At 40.1% G+C, this 19,823-nt stretch overlaps 1 protein-coding gene and 1 long non-coding RNA gene across 4 annotated transcripts in view; one reads left to right on the top strand and one right to left on the bottom strand.

The window, feature by feature from the left end:
* Positions 1–19,823, bottom strand: part of LOC138740364 (uncharacterized) — a 153,803-nt gene that overhangs the window by 125,975 nt on the left and 8,005 nt on the right. The gene's annotated exons all lie outside the window — the stretch shown is intronic.
* cdx4 (caudal type homeobox 4) lies at positions 10,285–18,501 on the top strand. The gene is made up of 3 exons (XM_069892902.1): positions 10,285–10,750; positions 14,893–15,038; positions 17,795–18,501. Exons 1-3 carry the CDS (start codon positions 10,324–10,326, stop codon positions 17,993–17,995), a joined length of 774 nt encoding a protein of 257 aa, XP_069749003.1. The 5' UTR covers positions 10,285–10,323; the 3' UTR covers positions 17,996–18,501.

Below are 19,823 nucleotides of genomic sequence, written 5' to 3'. Positions count from 1 at the left end.
ATGTTTCAGTCATGTCCTTTTTGGAAAATAACCTGAAATTCTTATCCAGGTTTATGAATTCTGGTCTATTTGTGAATTAGAGGAATTTTAACTTTGAACTGCCTTTGATATACCCCAGCATGCCATTCAATTATTACCCAATCACCATAACAGGACTGCAAACAATTCAATGACATCTCATCATCTCTCAAGAATGATTAGGGAGGAGCAATGGTTTGCCCATTGATGCTTATATAATCAATGTACAAATGGAGAAAATAATATATGCAAAATATTATCATTATATGCAAAATAATATCAGGATAGATCTTCCAGTGTCTTGATAGCTCAAGGTTATGACTAAACTGTGGCATCTGATTCTATTTTGGGCATGTGCTTCCAGCTCAATAATCTGTGACAATTATTATATTTCACAGAGGTTGACTCTGACAGTTTACCATCAAAAGTTCTGTTTTCAGGTTTGCAAGGGAATCCTATATATTTTCAAATTGCATCCAATGTACGTTAACCTTCTTTTCCAAGTTGGTATTGGCAATGGTGACTATCATTCAATGTTTTTGTAAAACATTTGATGTAAGGAAACCATTGGTAACACCAGCACATGTGATAAAAGACGAAGAATGCTAAGCATCAGATCTACAAACTCACATCAAAAATGCTGGTGATCTATTCAAATACTTTACTTCAAGATAAAAACATGGTTGGAAAATATAATAGAGTGAGAGTTGTTAAATCATGTGTTGGCTGTCTTTCAAACACATGATGGTCAACCAAAATAAATGCATATATTGAAAATAATTACAAGGCACTACAAAATCTACAAATTTGCAGTTTCTTCTTTGGCTTGGCTTCGCGGACGAAGATTTACGGAGGGGGTAAATGTCCACGTCAGCTGCAGGCTCGTTTGTGGCTGACAAGTCCGATGCGGGACAGGCAGACACGGTTGCAGGGGAAAATTTGTTGGTTGGGGTTGGATGTTGGGTTTTTCCTCCTTTGTCTTTTGTCAGTGAGGTGGGCTCTGCGGTCTTCTTCAAAGGAGGTTGCTGCCCGCCGAACTGTGAGGCGCCAAGATGCACGATTTGAGGCGAGATCAGCCCACTGGCGGTGGTCAATGTGGCAGGCACCAAGAGATTTCTTTAGGCAGTCCTTATACCTCTTCTTTGGTGCACCTCTGACACGATGGCCAGTGGAGAGCTCGCCATATAACATGATCTTGGGAAGGCTATAGTCCTCCATTCTGGAGACGCGACCTACCCAGCGCAGTTGGATCTTCAACAGCGTGGATTCGATGCTGTCGGCCTCTGCCATCTCGAGTACTTCGATGTTAGGGATGAAGTCGCTCCAATGAATGTTGAGGATGGAGCGGAGACAACGCTGGTGGAAGCATTCTAGGAGCCATAGGTGATGCCGATAGAGGACCCATGATTGGGATCCAAACAGGAGTGTGGGTATGACAACGGCTCTGTATACGCTAATCTTTGTGAGGTTTTTCAGTTGATTGTTTTTCCAGACTCTTTTGTGTAGTCTTCCAAAGGCGCTATTTGCCTTGGCGAGTCTGTTGTCTATCTCGTTGTCAATCCTTGCATCCGATGAAATGGTGCAGCCGAGATAGGTAAACTGGTTGACCGTTTTGAGTTTTGTGTGCCCGATGGAGATGTAGTCATGGTGGGGAGCTGGCTGATGGAGGACCTCAGTTTTCTTCAGGCTGACTTCCAGGCCAAACATTTTGGCAGTTTCCGCAAAACAGGACGTCAAGCGCTGAAGAGCTGGCTCTGAATGGGCAACTAAAGCGGCATCGTCTGCAAAGAGTAGTTCACGGACAAGTTGCTCTTGTGTCTTGGTCTGAGCTTGCAGGCGCCTCAGATTGAAGAGACTGCCATCCGTGCGGTACCGGATGTAAACAGCGTCTTCATTGTTGAGGTCTTTCATGGCTTGGTTCAGCATCATGCTGAAGAAGATTGAAAAGAGGGTTGGTGCAAGAATGCAGCCTTGCTTCACGCCATTGTTAATGGAGAAGGGTTCAGAGAGCTCATTGCTGTATCTGACCCGACCTTGTTTGTTTTCGTGCAGTTGGATAACCATGTTGAGGAACTTTGGGGGGCATCCGATGCGCTCTAGTATTTGCCAAAGCCCATTCCTGCTCACGTGTCGAAGGCTTTGGTGAGGTCAACAAAGGTGATGTAGAGTCCTTTGTTTTGTTCTCTGCACTTTTCTTGGAGCTGTCTGAGGGCAAAGACCATGTCAGTAGTTCCTCTGTTTGCGCGAAAGCCGCACTGTGATTCTGGGAGAACATTCTCGGCGACACTAGGTATTATTCTATTTTTGGAGAATCCTAGCGAAGATTTTGCCTGCAATGGAGAGCAGCATGATTCCCCTGTAGTTTGAGCAGTCTGATTTCTCGCCTTTGTGTTTGTACAGGGTGATGATGATGGAGAATTGCTCTGAGTGACAAATTAAATTGTGCCCTTGATCTACAGGATAATTCCACTGCTCTTCTTTGTAACAGTGTCATAGGATTTTTTTACACTCATATTGAGGTCTATTCAGGGCCTCAGTTCAACTGCTGATCCAAACACAATTCCTTCAGCTTTGACTTTTGTTTTCAAGTCTCTAGAGTGGCACTTGAACCCCTCTTCCATCTTTAACTTCTTCATCAGAGGGTTATCAACTTATCCACAGTGGACAACCTATGTGTTCGTATAGGTTTACTCCAGTTGTAGAATTAAAATTTCACTGGACAAATAAGAGACCATTTGTACAGACAAATATGATTAACCTGCCAAGTCAAGAAAATAAACGTGAAGAAGCCCTGTCTCTACCTCAGCAATTAATCAGGCTAATGAGAGTCATTCACAGATCACAAAATCACAGTCATTCAGAGACTTACAATGTTCTACCACGTGTCACCTTTTAACAAGCGCTCTTTGAATTTACTGCTCAGTTTTAAAGGATAGCTTTCTTTAACTGGTTTTTTGTTGTGCCTGGGCATTTATAGCTTGGTTTGAGATAAATTGCTTATAATGTACCCTTTTATATGATTGCTTGGAATGCCTTTAATTGCTTTGTCAAAAGTTTGCCTCCATTTTGATAGGGCTCCTGAAAGGTTGCACATGACAAATGGGCAGAGTTCTTTGACGATGTGCACATGCTAATAGCTCGTACAGGCATTAACTGGTGCTTTTTTTTTAAAAACGGCGCTTCTGCTCCTGCAACAGTAGTGCTGCCGCTGGTACAGACCCATGAAGAGCGGAGAGCGGAGCTCCTTCCTGGGATCCTGCTGTCTGGTCGTTGTACCAATTGTCCCAGACAGGTTTTTACTGGCCTGCAGAAATGGCCAACAGTGTTTTGTTATGAATATTGATGAAACCATGGAGGTCTGTCCCCAAGATGGTGGTGTCCTTCTAACCACAAGCTCATCCTATTTTTCTATTCACTTGCCTGCCATATACAACTGGCACATCCAAACGGGCTCCAGCTACCAACACAGTATTAATCATCCTCTCTTTCAGAATACAGACTTACATATTTGTAGGGATGCCCCAACCCCCATCTGATGGTCCTTTGGTTTCAAACTGTTCAACTCCTTCCTTTTGATGTTTATGGCCCTAATAGGTCTGTCTGGCATTGATGGGCTCAGGACAACGGTGTGAAGTCATATCCCTCCCCCACTCAAAACTCTGTCTCCCATCTCTGAACTCTGTCACCTAATGGTAATGTAATGACCTACACTGACACTCAGTTTGGCAATGGCCAATTAAAAATTACCACATTTTCCTGTATCTCTGTAACCTGTTCCAACCTTAAAGCACCAAAAGTTCTGTGCTCCTATTCTGAGCACAGTTTTGACGAATCAACTATTGATAAGCTCTTAATTTCTGAAACTCCTTTCCAAAGTCTTTCCATCTCTCTACCTTTTATTCTTCCTTTAAGATGCTGCAACAAGATCTTAACTCCTTGATTGTTATTTTCACCAAATTTCCTCCTTTGCAGTTCAGCACAGAGTCAAAATCATTCATTCATAAACACAGAAACAGGCCCTTCGACCAATGAGTTCATTCTTCCCATTCAAGCACCCATACAAATTAATCCATTTATTTTCTCCTAATTTTCATCGACTGTCTCCATTTTCCACTACTCACCTGAATGCTCAGGGCAATTTACAGTGTCTTAATTAAATGGCCAACCTGCATGACTTTGGCAAATGGGAGGAAACCAGAGCAAAAGGGGAACCCCATTCAGTCAGAGAGAGAGAGTGTACAAACGCTGTACGTCACTTTTCTGAAAGTGCATGCTCTTTTTACTGAGACAAAATGATTATCCATGGGCTAAGCTTGAAGTAGCCATTCATTGATTGTTTATGGAACCAGGCTGTGCACAAATGATTCTCCATGGGCTAAGCTTGAAGTAGCTATTCATCGATTGTTTATGGAACCAGGCTGTGCACAAATTGGCTGCGGCGGGATCTACATAACAGTGACTGCTCTTCATAGAACAGTCATCGCTTGTAAACTATCTCCATTGACCTGAGGACATGATATGGCCCTCCCTCTTTTCATTACATTCATTTCCCCTTTCCTTTTCGTTTGCCATCCATTTTCCCCTCTTCTCACCACAGCTCTTATCCAAAGTCGACTGGAAGTGGAGTGATGCCACAGATTGAATGCTGCAAAAAGGGATTCCTGACAGCCCATAGTATTGGGAGCAGGATTTTGAGAGGAAAAGCTGCTATAATTGTTATCCTCTGCAATTGCCAAACCACAGAAAACAAACAGCCTTTGCTGTCACAATGTGTTTTAACAAATGTTATTGGCTGTTTATATAAAGTAGATACTTCTAAGCTTTGTTGTATCTGAGGGTAGCAAGTAACAACTTCAAAGTCATAGATTCATCTTGAATTGCAGGGCCTAGAATATAATTCTCTAAATGGGATCTATCAAAGCTCGACCATGCTTTCATATTCAAACTTACAGTATTTGATGGTATATATGACCCACTTTTTTCCCCTAAAAAATGGCTTAAAAATATTCCCCAGGTCTTGTATGTGGTTGAAATTAGGGTGATAACAGTGAGTAATGCCCACAGTGACCATCATCACTGCATGGCTCACTAACATCACCACCATATATCGTTGGGTGCTGGTTGTGGGCTGTTGAGGTGGGGGGGAGTGGAGTGGTGGGATCAGTGTGGGGGCTGGTGGTAGGCTGTCAGGAGACTCTTCTAGAGGCCCAGTGTCAATCTCTGTACTTGTCCTGCTGCCCCACTCTCTCCTGATAGCCTGGTGTCAGTCGATTTATGATTGTCAGCTTGTGACCAGTGGTGCACATCTCAGGCCTTCACTGTTTGCTAAATAATTACATAAATCTTGTTGTAAATGTAGGACATATGTGTGGCATGTTCACAGTTCAGAAGCATTTTGAATGTTGAAAGGCCTGGCCAGAGTAGATGCAGTAAAGTTGTTTCCCATGGTAGGGGAATCAAGGACAAGAGGGCACAATGTCAAGATTGAAGGATGCCCATTTAAAACAGAAAGTTTGGAATTTGCCACCACAGGCATCTGTGGAGCCCAGGTCATTGGATGCATTTAAGGCAGGTATTGATAGGTATCTGAATTGTCAGAGTATCAAAAGACATGGGGAGAAGGCAAGAGAGTGGGACTAAGTGAATAAATGGCTCAGCTCATGATTGAATGGTAGGCAGAATTGATGAGCTGAATGGCCTACTTGTGCTCCAATATCTTATGGTCTTAAACCTTGTATATTGGTGAAGATGGTGATTATAAGCAGAGCAATCTTTTGCTTCAGAATTATATATGATATTAAATTATATAAATAATATGAGATGTTATTAAATAAGAGATCTTACTGACATCATGTATTATTTATTGTACATTGTACAGATGCAATAAAATTCATCCCTGCAGCCCCTCAGTTATGTAAAATACACCACTAACAACAACAGTATAAATTACCACAGTCTGCCATGAAATGAAGAAAGATAATAAATATAAAATGATAAATAATTATTTACAGTTTCCATTCATGTACAAGTGTAATGCTTCAATAATGCAGGCAGATCATTTGGTAGTCCTTGAGTAGTTTTAATTCGGGACTACTCAAGACCCTGGTAGATGTTGAAAACTTAGATATTCCAGACTTCAGGATTCTGTAATTTCTGCCTGAGGTCATGACAAGGGTGATGGGGTATTCAATGGATGGGAGATTGGTGCCTGAAATGGACTTGACTTTCTGTGGCCTTCTGCATTCCTGGACCCGCACCAGGCCATGATGCCACCAATCAGCATACTTTCCACAGTTCATCTGTAGATGTTTGATAGAGTACTCCATGGCATGCCAAATCTCTTCAGACATCCTAGAAGCTAGAAGCATTTGTGTTCTTTCTTCATGGCTGCCTTGATGTGTTGGCTCCAGGAGAGACCCTCCAAGATTTGGTCACCTGGAAACTTGATGGAACAAATCCTCTCCATTACCATCCCATCGATGAAGACAGGTTCTCAGCTTCTCCTTTCAAAGGTCCATCAAAAATTCCTTAATATTGCTAACATTTAAAAGAAGATTATTGCTCTGGCACCACACAGACATTTCTCAATCTTCATCCCATATCCTGACTCCTCATTGCCTGTTATTCAGCCAAGAACAATGATAATGTCAGAAAACATATATATTGCATTGATGCAGAACTTGGATATAGAGCTTGCAGCCTTGATGATCAGCGAGGAGGAGGTAATGTGATGTTAAAAAGAGTAATAGAAAATGATCCTGAAAAAAAGTGATATTCTGCATTTTGGAAGGACTGCTATGGCTTGGATATACATAACATAAATTTAGTGAGTGGAGAAAAACAAAGGGATCTTAATGCATAAGTGCAAGAATCCCTGAATGTGGCACTATAGCCAGAGAAGTCAATGAGAAAGGTTTCTGAGATATTGCCTAGAGCATTCAATTAAAAAAAAAGGGAGGAAATCATAAAATCATATTAAATTTTAGTTAGGTCACAGCTGGAGTAAAGTGCAAAAGTTTGTTCACCACATATTGGGTATGATGTGATTGCACTGGCTACAAAAGAAAGTCACCGGAATATTGCCACTAAAGTTCTAAGAAGAAACAGGATAGGGTAAATTTGTTTTCCCTGCAAAAAAAGGCTAAGGTTGGGTCTGGACTGCACCATGGTTCCTGATTTCTACATGTTTGAATTGTCTTTCTAAACAGCTGTGTGCTTTTCCAAACTCCCCGCTCTCTTCCTCTCTGATTTTGAATTGAAGACATCTACTGAACTGATCAACATGTGAACATTCAGTTGAAATGGCTTTGGCCAATATTGGAACAAAGGTATAAATCAATGTGGGGGGGGGGGGGGGGGGGATTTGCTGCCTAACTACGACCCTAAATCATGAGCAAGCCATGAAATTTGGTGTTTTGCGGAAGCATCATCGTGCAAACATTCATATTACAACCATCTTAGGAAACTAGTATAAAAATAAAATGAAATAAAATAATAAGTGCACGAAAAGTAAGGCAGTGTCTTTGGTTCATTGATTATTCAGGAAATGTCAGAAATATGGAGCTCAGAAAACAAGAGTGAGAATTTTTAAATTAAGGCAGTGTTCAACCAAGAGCCAATGACCACAAAGAAGTAAAAAAACAACAAAAATACTGCTGATGCTGGAAATCTGAAATAAAAACAGAAAAGGTGGTGGGGGCGGGCGCTTATAGGAATACTTCGCCATACAAGAGATCTTGCCAGTTGTATTTTAGTATCCACGCTTGATTTAACGGTGTTATAATTGCATATTGACCCTTGCTGCGTTTTTCCAGCATTTTTAAATTGAATTGTAATTACGGGATGTGAAGAACTCATGACCCCAATCCAATAAAGTGAGATGAGTCTGCACAAGGCGCAAACTATGCGGTTTACAGACGTAAGGAAATTATTTTCAAAATAACAGCTTTGGGGTGATTTGTTTGCACTGTGCACTAAAGACTTTCGAGCCGACCACAGCACTTTGCGTGGGGTTGCCAAGAATTGGCTCTTGAAACCAGGACAATTCGTTCGGCAAGCCGTGTTGATACTGTTAGAGGGTTTAGGCAATAGTTGCATTCAACTGCGCCCTTACAGACAGTTACATTTAGGTTACGTTCTCCCACTGAAGTGGGGTCTGTTACATGAAGAAACGACATTTATTTAGGCTGAAAGTTAACCCATGATCAGATGCAACAGAAGGGTCCCTATAACTCCTATAACTGTGAAAGACTATCAAATGGAGCGCTCCCCTTGTGTGAATAAACCACTTCATGCTACTTTTCACCTCTTGCCTTATGAATAGCTGTGTTAGATGCATTTATCCACTAATCGACGGAACAACCGGGAAACGTCTTTGATAGCGTCTCTTACCCGTGGTTAACACGCGCCAGGGTCAAAAAATTATCATGCCACATTACTTAAAACAAACCACATGATTTAAAACAAACGCAACATTGCAACTTAAAATTAACGCGTATCATGTAATACCGGTTTAAATTTGAGTTCTTCAAGGTAGCTTTAGATCGGAGTTTAACTGAAACTGTTAACATTCTTGAGTGAACCAGGTAAGTCCAGAAAGAGAAGCTGGAGGAACTCAACGGGTCAGGCAGCATCCATGGAAAGAAGTGGTCAATCAGTCAACGTTTCGGCTGATGGGGTATATATGGACTGCCAAAGGGCATTTGATCAAGTGCTGCATAATGGACTTGTCATCAAGACTGAAGGCTGTGGGTTAAAATGGATGTAGCAGTCTGGATATAAAAGTTCCTTAGTCGCAGTGGTGGTAAAAGGTTGTTTCAGAGCTGAAAGGGTTTCGAGTCAATTCTAGTACCAGTGCTTTTAAGATGTGGTAATGAAGTAGGCACAAAGCTTGGAGGTGTAGTGAACTGTGTGGAGGGTAGTAATAGCCTTCAAGGAGATGAGGGCAGCCTGGCAAAATAGGTGGGTGATGAAATTTAATGCTGAGAAATGTGAAATGCAACATTTTGCTCAGAAGAATGAGAAGAGCGGAAATAAATGAGGGCACATTTCAGACTGGTACAACCATAGAGAGAAAGTGGTGCGTGGGGGGGGGGTGAGAATGTGGTTAAAAAGAAGAAATCCTGTGCTTTATCAGTGGGGCCAACAGAGCAAGGAATTCTTGGTGAAAAATAAAGGACTGCGAGTACTGAAAATATGAAACAAAGAAAATTCTCACCAGGTCCGTCAGTATCTCAGAGATGAATAAGAGTTAATGTTTCTGATCAAAGATATTATGTCAGAAGTCAGACTGGCTCTTTATAAAACTTTGGCGTAGTTACAAATGAAATGTTGTTTGTAATTTTGAGTGAAACACTTCTGGAAATGGTGTAAGGAATTTGGAGATTTACTAAAATAATTCCAAGAGGGGGAGGGAGTTTGTCTCTGGAGGTTAACTAGAGTAGCTGGTAGTGTTCACCTTGGACATAAAAGACCCCTGGAGGTCTGATAGGGATATTTTAGAGCATTAGGTAGGTATGGAGTGGACGGAAAGAAGGCAGAACGGTCAAGAACTAGAAGAGATTGAATTAAGGTGGTTGACAAATCAATCAAAAGTAAAATGGGAGAAAATGGACTACAAATGAGTGGTGAGGGTCTGGAGGCACAGAAGCGTTCAAAGGCTGGAGAGAGAAAACAAATCTGCTGGAGGAACTCAGCGGGTCGAGTAGAAACAGTGGGAAAAACAGAACTGAAGATGTTTAGGGTGGGAACCCTTTATCAGAACTGAGGGATGATGGTAGCGGCAAATTCAAGTATAACGTTCAAAAAGGAACTGGCCACGTCTAAGACTGTCCAAGGTAATGGGGAGACATTGGGGAGTAGTGCTTTAAGGATAAATCAAACATCCAGAGGATACGATTTCGACAGGCCAAATGCCCTCCTTCCATGCTGAAACAACGTTACGAATCTCCAGCACCCCCATCCCCATCTGTGAAATGAAGTACTCCAAACGAGGGATAAACAATCGTGTATGAGTTATTTCTAAATAAGACTTAGAATTGATCAATGCTGACGAGATGGGATTACATGGCGAAAGATTGTACCAGAAAGGTGGGGTTTTACCAGTTCACCTCGGTTTTTATTTGTATGCAAATCTGTGACAGTGACGTCGCGGTGCCTCTGGTAAATTCTTAGTAGCAGGGACCTGTAAACAATGGTTAATCATGTGCGATAGGGTCAGTTCAGCATGAGCCTCACCAGACCAATGCCAGTCCGAGCAGGCAGCCGTTTCTGGCTGCAGCATGCGCACAAACCCTAACCCTAGCCATGTATGTGGGCTATATATTGGATAAAGAAGTAAGCATGTACCCAGGGCCCGTTAGACGATCAAGCATTAATTTATCCACACAGAACTTCGTTTCTCCGTCACAGTATTCGGAGTACGCGGGATACCATGTGCCGAATATGGAACATCATCCCCAAACCTCGGTGTCTTGGACCTCTCCCTATGGTCCACCAAGAGAGGACTGGAGCTCTTATGGGCCTGGCCCATCAAACACAGTACCGGTCCAGATAAGTAACTCTTCTCCGGGGCAGGTTTCTTACAGTTCGCCTGACTATAATGCAATGAACCCCTCAGCTGCAGGAATCCTTCCTCCTTTAGATACTATCTCAGTGGGACAGACGTCTCCCAACAGTCAAAGGCGCAATCCATATGAATGGATGAAGAAAACCACACAGATCTCTGCAGCAGGTAAGGACTCTCCAAAACCTACACGTTACTTCCACAAGTAAATGATAGGAACAACGTGAAGGAACTAATCAACGAACTAATATCTTTCAGCTACTGTATTTGTTTAAACATGTCATAACACCACTCGTTTGAAAGATACTGCAATATTGTCTCAGAGCTTTCATTTGATATTAGAATCTGTGGTTAAAGGACGATGCTGATTAGCAACTGTGTTGGTTATTTGCATAGCAGAATGTTTGGGTTTTTTGGGGGGGAAAATTTTATAGACGTTTCTTCCCATTGCTTGGACATATTAAGGAACTTGCTGGGTGGAGTTTAGAAAACTTCGGTTGATGGTTGGGTGCTCAAACAGTTTTACTGTCGGATTTCTGTTTTGTTTTCCTGCAGTAAAATCCTGTTTATTGGCTGCGTGTTGATTGATACAGGATCACCTTCAGCATCAAGATCTTGCACTTGAAGTTTGTTTTTCTGGAGGAAATAATTGGTCTATTTTTGGCTAACGTAGTTGTACTTCTGGCAATTCAAGATTTCATTGCCGATTTACCAATGTATAAAGTTATTGCCGGTTAAAAAGGCCCTCTCTTCATATTGAACCAAAGTCCATCTTACCCAACGGTTTCAAGGTTTTAAATCGAGATAGACCCGTTCTTGCGATACTGGCCAGCGCTGCCTACATTAGAAGGTGAACTATGAAAGGATAGATCGAACCTTTCCAATGTTCTCAAGTGTTTTAAGCACCCTGGCTATCCAAGTTTGCGTGTGAAAGGAGCGTTTGACTTAGTGCAAAGATCTACAGTTCAGGGGAGTGCGACACGTTTGCTATAATAATGTCTAGAATGTTGCCAACGTGTGGATGTCCAGGAAACTTTGCACAATACCTTTGTGTTGCTGCACCATGACTTCAGACAGAAGGGGTGAGTTAAATTTTGCTCACATGCAGGTGGATGCATCTTGTAACCTCAGATTCCATATTATTTCTTGAATCTCCATGACCTATTCATGTTTTCTCAGTGCAAAAGTTTCCGCCAACGCTTCTTGTGATAATTAGAAAATATATGAAATCGTTTACTATCATTTGAAAATGATCCGGTGACACCTTCTTTATTCTAGCAATAATTCACGGAGGGTTTCAAGCTAGTCGGCTTCCTCGATCAGAACACGGGGAAATACTCTGGGACCTCAGCCATATGCATTATAATCGTTTGCATCGGCTGAAGTGCCAGCGACTTCAAAGACGTTTTATCAAAGCAGTTGCCGTCCTGTTTGACGTTTATTTCAATGTTACTTAAATAGCGTTGTCAATCAGTCAAACGCCACAATTCTTCAGATGTCATTTCTAGACGAGTGTTGAAAATCAGTCTCAAATATTATTGATCAGATTGGCAAATTAGGATGTTTGGGGCCGGGAACCGAACTGTAAGGTGTTAGCTCCGGGCATCTTGGTATTTGAAAGCAGCTGATGAATGCGGGAATGCTTCCTCTATCTCCTGTTAGAAGGTCACTCAGAGGTTATTACACGGTGCGTGTGTGAACAAACCTGGGCCATTTTTCGCAAGTTCCCAACGTTGGTCGGACAGAGCGTGTTGGTGTCCATCTTATTATTCCTCTTGTCAGTGTCATGTAACATCTCCTCCAGATTGCTGCCTTTCAGGTCACTTTGTCTTCGGAGATTAATTCATTTCGACGCAATTTTGGATCACAAAGTAAAACGTATATTTGGTTTCATTTTTATTTAATGGAGACCCCTATCCAAGATTCCAGTGTTAGAATCCCATGCAAATTGCAGGAGGTGAGAATGGAGCCAGGCGCCGGTCGCGGTTGTAATGCTAATTTTCCATCCTGTAAACTAACTGTGAGGTCCCGTTTCTTCAGTCACTACAATTGTTATTTGTCATATTCAGGCGGCATGCCCTTTCAACACTTTCTTCGCTTTGATATGCGCCCTGTTACGCTTCCTAACTCCTCATTATCTGGGAACATGGACTGTTTATATGACCGGAAAGAGTGACGATTTTCACAATAAATAATGAATCTTGTCCTTGCAGCATTGTCTGTCTCGCAATGTCCCTGAATTTTATTGCAAAGGTGAATAATGCGAGTGAGGGTAGCTGCGTTATAAACCGAGGTCATATGTACATAGGCTTCGTGTAACCTATTGAATTTTAACCCTTGGCACACCAGCAAGACATTTTTTTTGTTCAAATGCAAATATGTTTTATCCGCTATCCGTGAGCAAGTCGGGGAAAAAAAACATTTATTTCTAATTTGGTCAATCAAGCTGGATTTACAACGAACTTCCAAAATTAAAGATATTTACAATTTCGTTGGTTTGGGATTGTTTTTTAAAAAAAGCACACTGAACCAATTTGCCGTTAAAACGTCAATGTCGTTTAAAGAGTTAAACACTCAAATATTAAAGGAAATCGACAAAGTAGATATGTGAGATTAACACAATAAAGTTGATTTTGGCATATGGACAAATCTTTCAATAAGGAAGACAGCCATAGAACAGTTAAAGATTCGAGTCCAATGTTTTCTAAATTCTAAACCGTTTCAAATTGTTCGATACATGCTTTCAATAAATGCTTGTTTCAATGTAATCTTATTTCAGAAAGATTTATAGAATGTTATTCTTTGAAGGAAGTAAATCACAAAAGAAGTGTTATTACGGAATTATGAATGCTATGAATTATATTACGGAATTATGAATGATATGAATTGTATTACGGAATTATGAATGCTATGAATTATATTACGGAATTATGAATGCTATGATTGATAGGCTGTCCGATTAATTAAGTAATCTTTACATTTAGGCTGCAAACTAAGCTTAAATTTGACATTAATTAAGGAATCTTTACATTTAGGCTGCAAACTAAGCTTAAATTTGACTACCAGATCGCATATAACACTTCTTAAAAATGTGGCTCCCTCTTCTCTATTATAGGCCAAGGAGCCTGGGGATGTCCAGGTAATGCTTACTTTTCAATGTTACTTTGAGGCCAAAAAAATACTTTAAAGATTAAAGTAAATGCCGCCGCTTGTTTATGCGAAGTAAATCAAACAAACTGGCCTGCGATCCAGCCTTTTGTAAAATTGACTTGTAGCTCTTTGTATGGAGTGTGTTCATTTTATCATATGAATGTGGTGGTGTGGTGTTGCTTCACCGAGTAGCCTGCTCCTGTCTTTGAATTACTTGAATTAGATTAACGAACTGGAACTGTTTACAAGAAATAACGTTTTTAAGGGGAGAAGACATTTTTTTACTATTCCCAAAATTAAGATTTCAAATACTGTATTTGACGGTTATATATGTAAACGAGTTATCTTTATGTTTTGTGACCTCAAGACGTGTTCCCTTTGCTTCACAAATGCACATTGTCAGTATCGGGCAATTGGGAAATACATACAGAATGAGCTGGAGTGCTTTATTGAAGATGGTAAAACTAGACTGCCGAAACTGACAGTTGGCTAAAGTGTCAATTTGTACGCTTAACTACATTTTGTTTTTAAAATGTACTTATGTGGGGATACGGTTCTGGTGGGAATGTAACGCTCATCCTTACCGACAAGAGGTTGAATTTAGATTGATAAAGAAATGAGAATTCAGCGAACTATTTGTACTTAAGTGGGATTGTGTTTATCTTGTATCCCATAAACACACTCTCAATTGATTCAGATTAGTTTATTGTAGAAAATGTCGCACAAGGTATGGAGTGGGGGACCAGGGAGGACGTCAATTAGATCATATATTTATTTTACGGATATTTAGATGAAAACATTTCGCATATTCTGCGTTCACTTGCTTCAGGACATGTTTGTGGAATTTTTTAAATTTGATATTTTGAACTGATTAAATACAAACCAGGAACACAAGGAATTGCAATTTTATTTGTTTATATTCTTGAATGCAAATCGTTTTCATGTCTGAAACGCTAGCAAGAATCAAGTAGCTAGCAACAATGAGAAATCAGTTTTTCTTGACTCCATTCCTTTCACCCTCAATGGACAAGAATGCGTTGATTAGAAATGCTGGCAAATGGCCGAGCAGTCGAATGCTCAAATGACAGATTCTCCGGCTTTCAGAATTTAGATTAAGCTTTTTAAAGTTAGTTTTTCTTGTGTGTTTTACTTTTTTTCAGGTAAAACCCGGACAAAAGACAAATACAGGGTAGTGTATACAGATCACCAGAGGCTTGAATTGGAGAAGGAATTTCATTACAACAGGTACATCACCATCAAGAGGAAAGCTGAACTGGCAACTGTCCTCGGTCTCTCGGAAAGACAGGTTCGTTAGCATTTCTGCCTCGTTATTGGCAGCATTTTATACTTCCGCGTACACAGTGGTCTTTTCCATACGTTGCCATTGTTTCCTTTTTCCATGTCAAGTTTTTTTTCCCCCCAGAAACTGGAAACTTTACAACGATTCTCACTCAAACTGTTCCTGAAGTCTTAAAACTACTTGGTAATGCTGCTGTGAACCTTCAGTAATTTTATTTACAAAAATCCAGTATTGCTTTATTCGCCTTAGGAAGAGATCCAAAAGGACAGAAGAGATTAACGTGGAATTTTCCCCGTATTTTTTAATTTATTTTTGTATTAATTCTCCAGCTGATTTACCTTGAGTCCAAGTTTGGCTTTATTTCATATCCAGGAAAAAATAAATGTATTAGCCTGTATAAGGTTGTTCCTGTATACTGTATCAGTAAACGATAACCTGAAAATAGTTCACTACGTACAATACGTACCACTTTGAAGTTGTTTGAAAGCAGAATGCTTAATAAAACAAATCCACTCTTGTCATGTTGGACAGAAAGGAATGAATTACCCCAAACTAAACATAATTAGGGTAGAAGTGATGATTTGTGGACAGGGATTAGGTGAAGGTGAATTAATCTAAGGTAAGAGTTGGATTTTGTAGAAATGTTTATAGTGAGGAGATATGCAAAATGGAAAGAAAAGGAGGGCATGGTTCTGCCATCTGGATCTTTGACCCCCCTCTACATTCATCAAGATCATAGTTGATCTTTTGTCTTTGCACCATTTTCCAGTACTACCCTTACATCCTTTCAGGAACAGAAGTCTTTACATCTTTATTTTTAATAGACAATTAAATATCCACACTTTCTGGGACAGCAAATTCCAAGGTTCCCCATCTTCTGAGTGCATGGTTTTTTTCTCATCCTAGTCTTACACACACAGCCCCAATCCTGAAACTCCATCTCCCAGTCCTAGACATCAGCGAAGGGAAATTTTGACCATGTATCCAGTCTATCAAGCCTTTAAAACTGTTGTAACTTTCCACAAGATTTCCTCACGGTCTTCTAATTCAAGATAATATAGTTTTAGTCAACTCAGTCTCTCACTCACCAAACCCACTATTCCTGGATCCAATCTACTGTGCTCCCACTATAGCAAGCACGTAATTTTTTTTAGGTAAGTGAACCATCACGGGACTCACCAAAGCCGCTGCAAATCCAATATGTTTCTTAACGCTGTATTGAAATCCTCTTATAATATACCCAAATATACCATTTACCCTCTTCATCTCTTGCTGTCTCAGCATGTCTGCCTTCAGTCACCTGATCATCAACACTATGCACTTTCTCACTTTTTAATGAATCTCTTCTTTTTTTGTTGTTCTTTGTACCAAAATGGAAATAGATGACCTCATATTTTTCCACATGATGTTACTCTTGCTCATTCACTCAATGTGCTCATATCCCTTTGAGGCTTCTTTATAATCATCCTCAATACTCAATCCATCTACTTGGTATCAACAGTAAAATTAGAAATAATATTCAAAATAAATAGCCAAATTATTGATATAGATAAGGCCCAAGGACTGAACCCTACAGTAAACCATGAATAAATTGCCAACGTGTGAACAATCCATTTACAATAATATTCAAGCAACTGAAAAAAAAAGAAAAAAAGAAAATTTTTAAAAATTAAAATAAATAAGAATAAAATAAAAATTTTTAAATGTCAGTTTAAAATTGTAAACGTAAATGTTCTCTGAAGTAACACAAATCTTTGGTGAAGATAGGAGCAAATATTCATCCAGCAAAAATGCCTTGGATGTGCTTTGTTCATAGCAGGTGTTTGAATAAAGTTGTGTGAAACCAGGGTCAGTACCAAGGGAGGTATCCGCGGGCATTGCCTCCTAAGCGAGGTGCTGTACTCCCCATATAGTTGTGGCCATCGCTCACCTTTAGACATGCTCCCATCCCCTCCGGCATCATTAACGTGCGTCAAATGTCGCTAGCATCTAGCTTGATGCACTCTAGCAACTCCCCATCCGCCCCAGGCCGCAATAAAAGCAGTGCTCTTGTCATCTACATTGGAGGGGTGGATGATGTTAACAGCATCCTATTTTAGCCCCCCCCCCCCAGCTGAGTGAGTGAGTTTCTGAGCATTTCACTGTCACCCCTTCTAACATGCTAATGCCCCCCTCAAACATTCATACTGGCACTGACCCTGTGTGAAACAGCAATGGCATCACTCAGAATGAAGAGTTGGTCGATGCTGCTCGCCGTTGTGTTGACTCTCTTAATGTATCTCCTTTTCCCTGCTTAGTTTGAGGCTTTGTGTAAGTGTGGGGGGGTGGGGGGGGGCAAGGTAATTATCTATAAAGTTATTGTTCATCTTTAGAGCAGCTCCGTGGAGAGGGGTGAACCTGCAGATTCAGCAATGGTTAAATGTTTTCAAAAAATGTGACTGAAAATAAAGTAAATTGCTCTATAAAGTTTATAAATTCATGCAAGTGAAGTTTGTTCAGTGTAAGTACAGTATAGTATTTTTGTATTTTAAACTGTTTATTCTTAATGCAGGTGTATTCATTAGGCATTATAAGATTAAGTCTCAAGCAACCAAAAAATACATTTATCCGGCAATGCCAATCCCTATAGGTGCCAAATCCTAGGGTTTTACCATATTCCCATTCTTTGCTTTCTGCTCAATACTCAATTACAATCCACATCTGAATAAATGCAAGGCTTTCTTTCTTGTATAAAATTGTTTGTTTTAATTCTATTTTCACAGGTAAAAATCTGGTTCCAGAATCGAAGAGCCAAGGAAAGAAAGATGACCAAGAAACAGTTGGCTCAGTCTGATGGTTGTCTGACTCATCATGGTCCAGGTCCAGGGAGTCCTGTGGAGATGGCAGGCCAGATGCTGCTAGGGGGTCATATTTCTGGGGGGCCATCTATTGGGAATATGGCTCAAGTAACTGTAACACTCTAATCAGTGCAAGCAACAAGGACTCCAATGCTTCTGAGGATGACTCTGCCGCAGGCCTAGGATTATGTACAGAGAGCACTCCATTTAAGAGAAAAGGCGCTTTACATTTTCAGAAGAAATGATTTTTTTATGGATATCAGGGAGCTTAAAATTATTCTGAAGATTTTTTTTTAAAGTCTTTACAACTTTCCTCGCTGCACTGCGTGATAATTCCCCATTTTAAAGTGTCAGTTTGGATATGTAAAATTAAAATCAGTGCACATTTGAAAATATTTTCATAAACTTTCCAGCTATTTGACTAAGGAGGTAAGAAGTTACCACCAAACATTATTGGACAGCAGAATGCATCATTTTGCCTGTTATATTATTAAATGGAGGAATGTACTCTGTCTCTTTCTTTGGCTTGGCTTCGCGGACGAAGATTTATGGAGGGGGTAAAAGTCCACGTCAGCTGCAGGCTCGTTTGTGGCTGACAAGTCCGATGCGGGACAGGCAGACACGGTTGCAGCGGCTGCAGGGGAAAATTGGTTGGTTGGGGTTGGGTGTTGGGTTTTTCCTCCTTTGCCTTTTGTCAGTGAGGTGGGCTCTGCGGTCTTCTTCAAAGGAGGTTGCTGCCCACCAAACTGTGAGGCGCCAAGATGCACGGTTTGAGGCGATATCAGCCCACTGGCGGTGGTCAATGTGGCAGGCACCAAGAGATTTCTTTAGGCAGTCCTTGTACCTTTTCTTTGGTGCACCTCTGTCACGGTGGCCAGTGGAGAGCTCGCCATATAACACGATATCGTGTTATATGGAATGTACTCTGTAAACTACAGTAAATCACTATATACAGCTACTTTGCCAAAATATATGCTCTGTTCATCAAATTAGACTTCAAATATTGTACCTTTTTTAATATAAAATGTATAAAATTTTAAAAATGTGACAACATAAGGTACAATTCTTTATCAGACGTTAATAAAAGGGTGTTTGGGTACATTACTGCTTGGCCTACATTTAAACATGAGTGGGAACAAACATTGGTTTGGAACTCTTCTAGCTCTTAATCAATTGGAAATTGGCATGGGAAATGGGGGAATGTTGAAGCCAATTAAAACAGAATTTTTAATCATGCAGTTTATCAATCCAACCTCACTTGTTAACCTATTCATTTGGTATAATACAGGTTGTCATCACAATGTCAAATGTAACATAAAAATAGAAGATAATATATTTGGAGAAATATTATTTTCCATTCCTTTCATGGCAGGCAAATCCAAAAAATATTTTATGCAGTTTTACACTCCGACTGGTAACTTCAACCTATTTACAAAATGCATTATCTTTATTCTCCAGCCAATTGAAGTAAATGCAAGTAGATTTTTAAAAAGGGCCAGTGACCTGATTTATACGTTTTTCAAACGTAATACAAAATAACATTAAAACTACAATGTAAATGCAAACTGATTTGTCAGATTGTTTTCAAGAAGTTTGATATTTATTTAATATATCATCTAAGCATCATAGTCTTAAGATATTTGCCAAAGAATCAGGTTTAAAATGCAATTCTTGACAATGTTAACTATATACATATGTATCAGCAGAATTACCCTTTTGAAAATGCTTATTGTTGGATATTTAGCAAACTAGTCATATTTATTTAAAACTTTAAAGATGCAACAAAAGACCAGGTATGTACAATAACCCTTTACACATGTAAGCTACTTTTTATCTGCATGTTTATTGCAGTTTGGATATCTTTGCCTCGGAGAAAGCATCATGTGTTCCTATTATTTTGTGTGCAATGTTATGCCTATTAAGTTTCTTAAATTAAACTGCTACAGTATCACAT

The sequence above is a fragment of the Narcine bancroftii genome, chromosome 8 (assembly GCF_036971445.1).
Source record: "Narcine bancroftii isolate sNarBan1 chromosome 8, sNarBan1.hap1, whole genome shotgun sequence".
Taxonomy (NCBI): Eukaryota; Metazoa; Chordata; class Chondrichthyes; order Torpediniformes; family Narcinidae; genus Narcine; species Narcine bancroftii.
This window is presented reverse-complemented; position numbering and strand designations above follow the sequence as displayed.